The sequence below is a fragment of the Takifugu rubripes genome, chromosome 11 (assembly GCF_901000725.2).
Source record: "Takifugu rubripes chromosome 11, fTakRub1.2, whole genome shotgun sequence".
NCBI classification, from domain to species: domain Eukaryota; kingdom Metazoa; phylum Chordata; class Actinopteri; order Tetraodontiformes; family Tetraodontidae; genus Takifugu; species Takifugu rubripes.
The window spans coordinates 2,391,125-2,402,620 of record NC_042295.1 but is presented as its reverse complement, the minus strand read 5'-3'; the positions used below and the strand labels follow the sequence as shown (position 1 = coordinate 2,402,620).

The 11,496-nt window shown below is 44.5% G+C and overlaps 1 protein-coding gene across 4 annotated transcripts; it reads left to right on the top strand.

The window, feature by feature from the left end:
* The first annotated feature begins 1,134 nt into the window (after nt 1-1,134).
* On the top strand, nt 1,135-11,229 carry LOC101067200 (protein yippee-like 2). Of its 4 annotated transcripts, XM_011618059.2 has the most exons (8): nt 1,136-1,352; nt 3,770-3,995; nt 4,088-4,200; nt 7,477-7,708; nt 8,225-8,268; nt 8,444-8,552; nt 9,535-9,670; nt 9,752-11,227. In XM_011618059.2, the coding sequence occupies exons 3-7, from the start codon at nt 4,196-4,198 to the stop codon at nt 9,622-9,624; spliced, it is 480 nt and encodes a 159-aa protein (XP_011616361.1). In that variant the 5' UTR covers nt 1,136-1,352; nt 3,770-3,995; nt 4,088-4,195; the 3' UTR covers nt 9,625-9,670; nt 9,752-11,227. The 4 variants fall into 4 exon arrangements, with proteins under 4 accessions (XP_029700182.1, XP_029700181.1, XP_011616361.1 ...); XM_029844322.1 differs by lacking the exon at nt 4,088-4,200 and having other exon boundaries at nt 1,135-1,352; nt 3,773-3,995; nt 9,752-11,229; XM_029844321.1 differs by lacking the exon at nt 4,088-4,200 and having other exon boundaries at nt 1,135-1,352; nt 9,752-11,229.
* Nucleotides 11,230-11,496: the final 267 nt, after the last annotated feature.

The following is an 11,496-nucleotide window of genomic DNA, read 5'->3' as shown; positions in this document are numbered from 1 at the left end:
TATAATATTCAGTGTGCAATTAGAGAACTGTAACGTTATTGTGTGAGTCCAGTGCTGTCTCCCTGCTGAACTCTGACCCCTCCCACTTTACCATCAGCAAGGGCATTCCAAAACATCACTGCTCTAGAGGAGATCTGCATGGAGGAATGGGCCAAAATACCAGCAACAGTGTGTGAAAGCCTTGTGAAGACTTACAGAAAACGTTTGACCTCTGTCATTGCCAACAAAGGGTATATAACAAAGTATTGAGATGAACTTTTGTTATTGACCAAATACTTATTTTCCACCATAATTTGCAAATAAATTCTTTAAAAATCAGACAATGTGATTTTCTGGATTTTTTTTTCTCATTTTGTCTCTCATAGTTGAAGTGTACCTATGATGAAAATTACAGGCCTCTCTCATCTTTTTAAGTGGGAGAACTTGCACAATTGGTGACTGACTAAATACTTTTTTGCCCCACTGTAGTTAAAAACTGCATAAATAACCTCTATTGACCCTGTAGGAAATTCAGCACCATAGTTACAGCCTGTATATATATTTATCTTGGTTGCAATGACTTTTATATACCCTTTACATATCTGTAAACTCTGTAAATACAAACATATAGATTGATATCATAAACATATTCATTGTGTGTATATATTGTATATACCCATCACAGTTTTATTTGCTACTTAAGCACTTCTGGTTAGATGCTAACTGCATTTCGTTGCCTTGTACTTGTGACATGTGTAATGACAAGAAAGTTGAATTTAATCTAATCTAATCTAAAAAGGGAGTTATTTAGTTATGTCTACTAGTCTGCAGACTAGCGGGCATTGTTAGATTATATACTATATAGATTATTATATTAGATGGTAACAGATGTAAATTAAGACGAAATGTAATTTCTGTTTATTGTGAGTGTCACGTGCTTTTGTTATTAAAAGCTTGGCCGCGTTTTATAAGCGAACCCGGAAGTAAGTAGAAGAGAACGCTCTCTTCCTGTCTCTGTCTCTCTCTCTCTCAGTGCCTCTCTCTCTCCCTCTCTCTCTCTTTCAGTGCCTCTCTCTCTCCCTCTCTCTCTCTCTGTGCCTCTCTCTCTCACTCTCTGTGTGCCTCTGTGTGTGTGTGTGTGTGTGTGTCTCTCTCTCTCTCTCTCTCTCTGTGCGGGTGTCCTAAACTCTGTCGGGCACCATTGCGCGTCAAAACATTGCGTCTTTTCAAGACTTCCCAGGGCCGAACCAGGGAGGAGAGGGCATTCGTCTGGACAGTAATGCTGAAGGGACCTCTGTTTTGGCACTGAAATAAAACAACGACGTGCGGCATTTTCCTGGCAGCGCGGAGACTCGTTTTTATTCTATTCACAGGTAAAATAATGTCTTTTGATATCTATCTATCTATCTATCTATCTATCTATCTATCTATCTATCTATCTATCTATCTATCTATCTATCTATGTATGTGCGCAGTTTGCGGGAATTAGTCTGCTGTGATAATAGTCTTGATTATGTTGGCAGTTGTGCGCGTTCCGTGCCAGTCGTGGGTCGGTGTGTCGCCTGCGTGGATGCGATGCTGAGCTCGGATTTCAGAACCTGGTGCGCGTTCTACGACGTGTCAGTAACTGCATCATCCTCCCCTGTGGTGCTGGCCTGGCTGTCGTGCGTTGGGGGGGGGGGGGGGGGGGTGCTGTTGCTTTGGTGCTTTTTAGGGAAGGGAGGGTGTCCCGCGTGCGCAAGCGTGTGTTTTCCAACATCGGGCCGCGGCATCCCCATCATCTCTGCTCCATGGTGACGAAAGTTCAGCTTGTGCGCCACTGCCTGATTCACCACAGAGACGCGCACACGCAAACTGGAACGCGTCGAGGCGCGCGCACGCACGCCCATTGCTTCCTACAGCCGCAGCCTTTTCGCAGTTTGAACCAGCTTTTCACTTAGTATCCGAGCAACACACTATGAACATGAATGTGCTAGTTATAACAGCATGAATGATGGTGGACTACACTTCTACAACAGGCTAACAGCTGTGTGCTGCACTCCTTGAAAGCTCTCATCCAACTGGCAACGTTGTGGCGTGTTTTGTTTTTAAGTGCTAAATCTAGTGTTTGCAGAGTTTGGTAGCATTGCAACAGCCTGAAGAGTCTTTTCTAAATGTATAGTATAATTCTCGTGCTCCCATCTTTGCACAATGCTTTTTTCATTTGTATTTACTGATCTGACTTGCTTTGTCTGCTGGGTCAACCTTTGCTATAAAACCCTGAAGTCCTCCTTATAGGTTGTTTTGCATTCTGAGTTGGAGTTGAGCCTAACTGGTTCTGACAGCGCAGTCTGGCCAGTCATGGACTCATGTGGTGCTGTAAGCAAACGGCCTGATTACTGACTTGGGAGATCCGTCCCCTCCTCGTTGCAGTCGAGAGGTCAACAGTGTAAACTAGGGAAGCATATCTATATATAGAAGGCCCAGCTCAATAAGCAGCTCCAGTGGCTAGATGACTCTGTAGCCATCGCCTCCCAATGCTCCTGCTCACTCACCTGGGCAACCCATCTTCACCTCCACAGGCTGGAAAGCGTTTTGGCTGAGTCCTGGAATTACCGAACATTACTAGTGAAACCTGCATTCCAAGTTCCAAACCAGGACTTTTCTTGATCTTACCAGCGTTCTGGAATCAGTCTTTGTTTTCTAAGGCTGAGAAACACCTCGCTGTTCACTTTCAATTTCCAAGCAAAACCTTTTAAAAACTCCCTTCAGTGAAACAGCTTTCAACAAGTGAAATGAAGTAAACCATTATGCTCCAGTGCTCCCAGTGACTGTAAGTAGTAGTAACACGCTCAGATGGCCACACAGAACAGGTGCTGGTCTACCAGCTAGTGCTGGGACACCAGTGGTTACTTAGGCACGTTCCATCCATTCATTGAGCAACATTGAAGATCTCTGAATGGGAATCCATTCCCTTCATTACCTGCTTCCCAAAGTCTTTTCTGGCTGCCCTCAAGGAAACTCCAGATCTTTCCCCCGTAACCAGGGACCATTACAGTCAAGTGGACGACTGTGCTATCAACCCGTATCATTGTTAACGCCCTTGATTGGACCAGAAAGGAGGCCGATGGATGAGAACATCTCTGCTGCTCTACAGTCAGGCATTATCTGCCCCTCCTCCTTGCCGACTGAAGCGGGGTTTTCCTTTGTAGGCAAGATGAATGGCTCTCTCAGCACATGCATGGTTTCGAGAGGGCTGAATGGCATCAAAACAAAGACCCGCTACCCGCGTCCCTCTCTGATCTCCACGGGCCTCTGCTGCATGGGGAAAGTTTTTTCCAAATGAAATATATCTGTAATGCATACACCCTCATTCAAATCTATGAAAAAAATGACCCAACACCTAGCGGGCATTATAAAATTATACCGTTTGGATTAATTAATTAGTGCCCCCGCTGTTTACTAAGCCTTCAATAACAATATGCTCAGTTGGTTCACATTCAATCATTTCAACAACATTTGGATTATTTTTGGGGCAGATTTAGACACTCATTTCTGCCATGTCTTGGAGAAGTTACTTCGTTACTTTGTTATCAATTATTCAAATGTCACCATCTCTCCATATCTTACTTTTATTGCTCAGGGGCAATGACCTCAGGAACATACAGGTGGTAACCGATGGTTGAAGCCAAATAAGTGGCAACCCTCCCTTGGCTTCACAAATTTCCAGAGACACTTGGTTCTGGGATTTAGTTGTGAGGGCCATACCCTTATACCTCATCTAATGCATATTTTTCTTGGTCCCCTTCAGCAGAGAAAGCCTCCTCTCTCAAAGATTCCCCCATGTGCCTTCCTATCCTGTATACTGCCAAGCAGAACTATGATGTGGATGATCAGGAACTGTTAGCAGTCAGGCTGGCTCTGGAAGAATGTGGCACTGGTTGAAAGGAACTTCCCAACCATTCCTTGTGCGGACAGACCATCGTAACTTGGAATAACTCTGGACTAATGAAGAGGCTGAGCCCCTTTCAGGCAAGGTAGGCCCTATTCTCCCACTTTAATTTCCACCTTTCTTTCAGACTCAGGTCAAAGAACGCAAACCTTGGTGTACTCTTGCATTTCTTTCAAGCACTGGAAGAGCTGCATAACGTGGTCCCTTGAGGGCCAAGTCCTGACCCAAAGGACTGAGGAGATTACATCTGATTACACCCAAACATCTACTTGTCCCATCCCAGCTATGAGGTGAGGTTATATATTGGGCACATAGCTGTCCTCTGTCTTCGCACCCAGAGGTTTTGTGCACCATGTTGTGAATCTGAGAGAGATTCTGGTAGCAAGCCACCACAAGTCCAAGAGTTCGTGGCTGCTTGCCCAACTTGTACCAAGAGCAAGTTCTCTCATCAGCAACCGCTGCCTTTTCCCTCACAGATCAGACATATCCCTGGACTTTGGGACTTTGATTTACCTTCCTCCGATGACCACATTGTACTCCTCACAATCGTAAATACCCTACGCCCCGTTACTCATGTGAAGAAAAGAGTTGCGGCACTCATACAGTAGGTGTTCTGTATGTTGAGCTTCCCCACAAACCTGGTATAGGATTGGGCTGCCCAGTTCACCTCATAGATTTGGAAATCTTTCTGCTGTGAGTTGGCAACACCACCGACCTCACTTTGGGTTACTGACCTCAGGCCAATGGACAAGTTGAATGCACGAAGGAGTTTGAGTCTTGTCTTTGATGCCTCTCATCCTTGAATCCCTTGGCATGGCCAAGGAAATTTCCTCAGTTGGAGCTCTCTTACAACTCTCTCCCCAGCCCCAGCAACAGGGACCTCAAGATGTTGCCAAGGATGCAACCAAAACAATCTGAATCCATCACCAAAATTGGCCAATAAAGGCCATTCTTGCCCCAATAAATGCCATTCTTGCTAGTGCTCAATATCCATGGAACGGTGTTGCAGTGGTTCTATTCTAGTTAACAGTATTTGAGGGTGAGATCTCTCATAGACAGCAGATGATTATGGTGAGTGAGCAAAATGGTGGAAGAGGTGTACTTTGAAAACAATAGTAGTATTCAAAAAAATTGCAGGAATCACTTAGATTTGGTTGCTAATGCGAAATTGCTTTCTTGCTGAAGAGGCTGATTATTACAGTCATCGATTAGTTGGGTTGAGTGCAGCAGCCTTGTGCTTGGTGTCATCTTTCTGATTTGTATCTTCTGCAGCTGCCTTTCCAGAGCCTCTCTTATTGTTCAGTATTATCTTTAACAGCTGTGGATTTAAAGTTTTGCTGATCCTCACATCTGTGTGGTAATATATGATTATCATCCAATCCAAAGCTGATCAGCATGTGAAAAATGGTTGATTTTACAATAACTGAGACGTACCGCAAAGTTTACATTACACATCAAGGTAATCAACTCCTGTTTCTCAACAAGACTCTCGTGGCAAGACACTCATTTGAGCATAAATAAACTGCTCCTAGGCAGTGAAGTGGAGCCTCACCATGTCCCCTGGTGCCCCAACAGGGCAGTAAGACTGGTCTCACCCCCCTGAGAAACTGATGGATGTGTTGCAATGAACAGAGATGCTATGCTCATCAATTCAGCTCACTTTTCCACATTTCTCACATTTTTACCACTGAGTTCTTAGGGCCTTCGTGGAGTTTGTTCTTGTGTAGGTTTTCTTTAGGTTCTTCTGTTTCCTTCCACAGACTCAAGAGTGATAATTAAACATTTGCAGTCAACATTGGTGAAGATTCTTTGGTTAAATGGCAACATGAAATTGACGATGAAAATGTCATTCTAGTGTGTGTTTGTGTTTGTGACTGTGTCAGGGGGTCAACTGTGACAACTGTACAAAGCATGCCTTTGTGCCATTACCCCCACGCTGTTGGCATCAGGACAGAGGAGAGAAAACAAGGGCATGGCTCACTGCGTTATTTATTTATTTATGTCCTTCAGTTTGTCTCATAAGCCCAGGAGCCATTATTTGCCTCTGTTTGACACTGGAAATGATTATATTGCCGAAGAGTAAAAAGGCCAATCCTCTTTTGTTGTTTTCCAGAAGTCACAAATACCTATTCTATTCTGTTTGTTTGTTTGTTTTCAAAATGCCATCACAGAAACAAACAAAGAAGTGCCCACAATGTAGCAGCATAACAAAACTCATGAAATGTCATAACATGTGGTTCTAGAGATATACATAGTTATAAGCAAAAAAGTAGTTTGGTAGAATAACTGAGTAGACGAATCCTTACTCTGATGCCTCCATATCATCTGTAGCATATAGGCCTACGGGTCCCTGAAACTATTCAAGGGCAAAGTCAGAGAGAGGACAAACCCTAACCCATCAAAATGTCAATTCCAATAAGATTCAGACATCAAGGGAAAAAAAACACAAGAGAACATGAGTGGGATGAACCCTAAACCTGTGTACCATAAGACAGAAGCCACCCCCCTTAAAAACAAGCTTGGTGTGTTACTAACCGGGGAAGAAAAACTCTAGCTCAACCCCTAATTTCCCTGAAAAAGAGTCATGGGGTAGAATTTGTCAGATTACCCAGAATTCTTGAGGGTTGGGGTTGCATGCTGGAGAATATTGACTGGTGGAATCCACTTGACTGTATGTTTGCATCTTGATCTTTTGGAAGTTCAGATGCTTTTTGAGAGCATTCGATGAGGAAGAAATTCAGCAGGTTTTCGAAATGTGTCTAAGGAAGAATGGCCAACAAGCTAGTGGTTGGTCCATCTGCTATACCACTCCCCCAGTCATCAACCTTTCTTGATTAATTTTTGGAACTTTTAGGTGCAGTGGAAATGCAAATTGCTCAGATTACCGGCATATTTTTACTTAGATATATTTGTTTCTATTTTACTCAGAAGCTAAATGAGTATGCACTGGAGATTAGTGAGCGGTGGTGATGCAGCACCAGCTGGGGCTAGATGGATCAATTCTGGAGCCGCAGGATGGGTTGACGTCACTGCAGGTGTTGTTTTCATTAGTTGGCGCTGTCCTCTGTGATCGACGCTCTCTCCCCTCGTCCCACTGTTTGTCTCTCTTCTCTTAACCCTGGTCTGTAGCTGAGGCCTCCCAGCTTCTTGGCTTGTTGTGTGCCGTCATATCACATTTGCAAATGAAGGTAGGTCTTCCTGGCGCCTTGAGCAACACAAACATGCTTGGTATTCCTGCCGGTGCCAGAAAGTTCTGGTTAGGCAAGCATCTTGCCAGATGATTCCCAGAATCCTTTCCAGGCAGCACAGATGGAAAGTGTTGAGTCTATATTAATGGCGTGCAAATGGAGTCAATGTTTGGCGACTGTCAGAGAGTGTCAACACCCATATTTGGGTGTTGCTTCATCTTGTGTTGGTCGGCATCAAGCATTCCCAGACTCTCTTTGCTAAGGAAGCTATTGTTGTCGCTACTCTGCCAAACTAGGTGTTCTGTTTGGGTTGTAAAGGTTCTTCTCTCTCTCTCAAATGTGTAAACACTTCTGTTACTTTGTCATCCCTCTGCTCAGGTGTTCACTGCCCTACCCAGCTCCCACCACGGCACTCACCTGTGTGTTGCGGTGCTTCCCCTGTGAGCCGACCTGGGCTGGCAGTCCATTTTTGCACCGCCCGCCAACTCCGCCCATGGTCAGAATGACGCGCTCGAAGACCTTTCAGGCATATCTGCCTAGCTGCCATCGAACCTACAGCTGCATCCACTGCAGAGCTCACCTAGCCAACCACGATGAGCTCATCTCCAAGGTAAGTGTCGACATGGTAACAAAATGTCTCCCCCTGGAAGGATGTATAACACTTTTACCGATATAGAACATCAACCTAATTGCGTGAACTTGCTCTGTAACTTTATTATTGCTTCTAAATAGTGTAAATAATAAATGTAAATCATCACAATTTCTTCCACAACCTGAAGTCAGAATATTGTGGCCGCAGCGGCTCCGGCCTAAATAGGAATGTAACAGTGAGCCACTTTGTAAAGATTTTAATTGGCTGAAGTTCTACCTGATGGCAGCCTGTTTTAAAGGGCAGTGGATCAATAGCCCCAACTGATCATCAAGCAGAGAAAACATGTAGTAATGCAAGGGTTACCCACCTGGAATTTGTTGGACCAGTCCAATAAAACTGCAAGGAGACTTTGTGACACAAAACTTTTGTGATGATGTCCTCAGAATTGTACTAAAATCAATGAGACCTGGAACTTCTGAGCATTTATGACATCAAAGAAAATAGCCACATTAGCTTTTGTTCTTGTTTCTGCAGTCGTTTCAAGGCAGCCAAGGTCGAGCCTACCTGTTCAACTCGGTGTGAGTATTTTAAGACTCCTATTTCTATCGGGTGTCATTAACGTCCTGGTGTGTTTTTAAACAACCTGACCAGAACCACCTTGAACCTCGGAGCTCTGTGATAATCAGCGTGTGGGTGGCATCAATCCAACGCATTCACACAACATACACAACACACTGTCTGGCTGTGTCTCAGGGTGAACGTGGGGTGTGGCCCAGCTGAGGAGAGGGTCCTGCTCACAGGGTTGCACGCCGTTGCCGACATCTACTGCGAAAACTGCAAGACCACCCTGGGTTGGAAATACGTGAGTGCACAACCCTCGTTTCCTTTCCGATCAAGTCTTACCCTCAAATTCCCGATGGATTTTCCGAAACATGATTTTTTTTAAGCTGGAGAACAGAAACTTACTGCAAAGAAACTGTAGATGTGGGGCACCTTTGAGGCAACACAGTTGTGACTGTTATTTAATATGACACCGAGTGTCCAGGGGTTAAAAAGGGGATTTTCCTTCTAGCTTGAATAGAAAAGATTCAAGGTGAACCCAGATCTCCTCGGGCTTTCTCAAACTTTCGCAGTTGGGCGGAGTGTTGCTGAAGTCCTCGCTGCCCCAGCCAGCAGCTGATCTGATTTGACATCTGAAAGCTGCTAGAGGACTCGTCAATACCAGACTGTGTCGAGCTATGAAAGGAGCCTGCAGAGGTCATGGCTTTCTGGTTACATGAGCATTATGAAGAATGTTTACAACATGAATGAAAAAAGGAACCAAATCTGCATAAAATTGACTGGCGCCGTTTAACCCAGACTAAATCAGTCCAGGAACCCTCCGTTGAAGCCGCAGATATTCTAGCTGATCGCTTTTGTTGGATTAGCCTGTTGTAGACATTTTCCATGCGAAGAGCCAAAAAACACTTGAATAATGAAGTAATTAAAATAATTAGCATCAGGCCGCAGCGTAGGGCCAGTTTGAAGCTATGAGGGACCGTTAAGACAGTAAAACATTATCTTGATTAAATGATCTACAGTGACAACGCCAGCAAGCGGGAGTTCCAGCTTCCCAGTGGTTATTTCTCTGTTTACTCTCCAGTTTATTCCATTTGCATGTTGTCTTTTAAAGGTATTTAAAGGCATTTAAAGCTATGCTGAAAATGTTATATTCATTTCTTTAATGGGAAACCTCAAAACTGAATGTCTCCTGTACCGATATCCAGTTTTATTCCGTCAAATGTGTAAACGTTTGTCTCTCTAATGGGAAATAAGAAGTCTCGCTCCTGCGCTGTGCCCCGCAGGAACACGCCTTTGAGAGCAGCCAGAAGTATAAAGAGGGCAAGTTCATCATCGAGCTGGCCCACATGATTAAGGACAACGGCTGGGACTAAAGAATGAGCAGCCATGAAAGGCCCGGGAGGGGAGAGGAGTGGGGTGGTGAGTGAGGGACTGATTCGGGTTGGCTTATTTACCATTAACCTCTGTAACCTCTGCTCATCCCTCTATCCGTCCCTCCAGCTTGACAAAGAGAGTCAGTGGTGTCACACGCAGCAGGACCAGGTGACTGGCCGGCCAGCCAGAAAACCCATTTCCAAATGTTTCCTGAAACATAGTTCTCAAACAATGACAACACTCCTTCTTTGACCTTTGTGCCTGCAGATTATCTAAAGCGTTTCACTTTGTCCAGTGAATAATAGTCACAGAACGCGAGTTCAGATCATTGATCAGGAGGACGCCAGCGTGGCTGCTGTGACGCAGTTCTGGCGTCTTCAGAAGAGCTGATGGTCACTCACTGTCTCTGAATGAACGTAAGATGATTACAGCAAAACCAGATGTTGAGGGCCGCGCCAGCAGGCCCAGTGAAAAGGTCTGGTGGGGAGAGCTGGCACAGAGTCCCGTCCAGATGGGTGTAGAGTTGCGTAGCATCTGGATGGAAGGATAACAGGACAGGAAGCTCCTGACTTGATTCCGTGGTAACTGGATGGCTGTCGGAGGGGATGTACTCTCCGTCCTGATGGCAGATTTGGTGGAGAGTGAAGGAAATCCAGACGGCCAACAGCTTTCCCTGTCATAAAAAACATACTGAGCAACACAACGATCAGACTAATCCATGTTCCCCCATCCGTTCTGGTTCCAGGAGGGTTTTTGCGTTTTTCTTGCCTTCGGTTCGGTAATCTTATATTCCCGATTCTTTCCGGTTGCTCCAACCCTGATGCACGTGTGAATCGAACTCGGCTCTCCGCCGAGTTTCCGTCGTCCAAGCGGCAGCATTGTGTTGTCCGTGTTTGTGCACTATGTTGCTCTGTCAGCGAGCCCCTGGTCCCACCGAGCTAGCACCGCGCTAGCAGTAAAAATGGGCCTCCGTTTGCTCGGTCAGAACCAGTAACAGTGACCATACAATAGCAACCCCAAGGTCAGAAACCATTTCTAATGCCCCACTAACAAAGGAGGGTGTGTGATGTTGACAGCCGTGTTGGCGGAGCCTTCGCTCTGATCCCAGAGACAGCTTTATAACTAGAGGCACCAATATATTCAAGGACATCCATGTTAACCGGTGTTACAGCCTGTAAATACTCCATGTGTATTGTCTTTAATTTATAATTGTTAAGATGTGCAATGAATATGATTTAAGTCATGCCCCCCACCGCACACATGTATGATACTGTTTTCTACTGAAACTATTACTTTTGTAAAAGACGAGGCTGTTGATTGGCAATATGTGTTATTTCCAAAGACAAAGTAAAAATAAAGATTATAAGCTTTACTGTCATCACTGTGACTGTGTTATAATAATGTTATAACATGTTTTAAGGACTTTACATGACAAATAAAGACATGTTCTAAGGGTTCTACACCTGTTAATATGTCGTAGCATCAATAATTGGATAGGATTGTTAAACACACCAAACAGCACAAATATTATGTAACAGCACGTTAAAGGTTCATTAAACGGCTGCTAATGTGGTGTTTTTGTGCCTTGATCTCAATATCTCAACAAGTTAGTCGGGTTTCCTCAGTTCGGTTGTTTTAGAGCTTTCTGGCTCGTCGCAGAAGAGGTTCTGATCTAAATCTGCATCAGGCTGTGTTCTGCACTCAGGAATAATTCAAAACAAGGAAAACTAGCTAACAAGGTTAACAGTCGCTATAATTCACTTGAGATTGATTAGCATCTAATACAGCATCTGAGAGCTAAACACACTGGTTCTGGAAGGATTCATCTGGATCAGTCCTCTAGATTTTTGAGATACTCTCAAATGTTTCCA

Coding starts and splice junctions, on each gene's coding strand:
- LOC101067200 (XM_029844322.1), top strand. CDS start 3,967: ATGAAGAGGCTGAGCCCCTTTCAGGCAAG. Junction 3,996..7,476: donor CTGAGCCCCTTTCAGGCAAG/GTAGGCCCTATT, acceptor CCCTCTGCTCAG/GTGTTCACTGCCCTACCCAG. Junction 8,553..9,534: donor CCACCCTGGGTTGGAAATAC/GTGAGTGCACAA, acceptor TGTGCCCCGCAG/GAACACGCCTTTGAGAGCAG.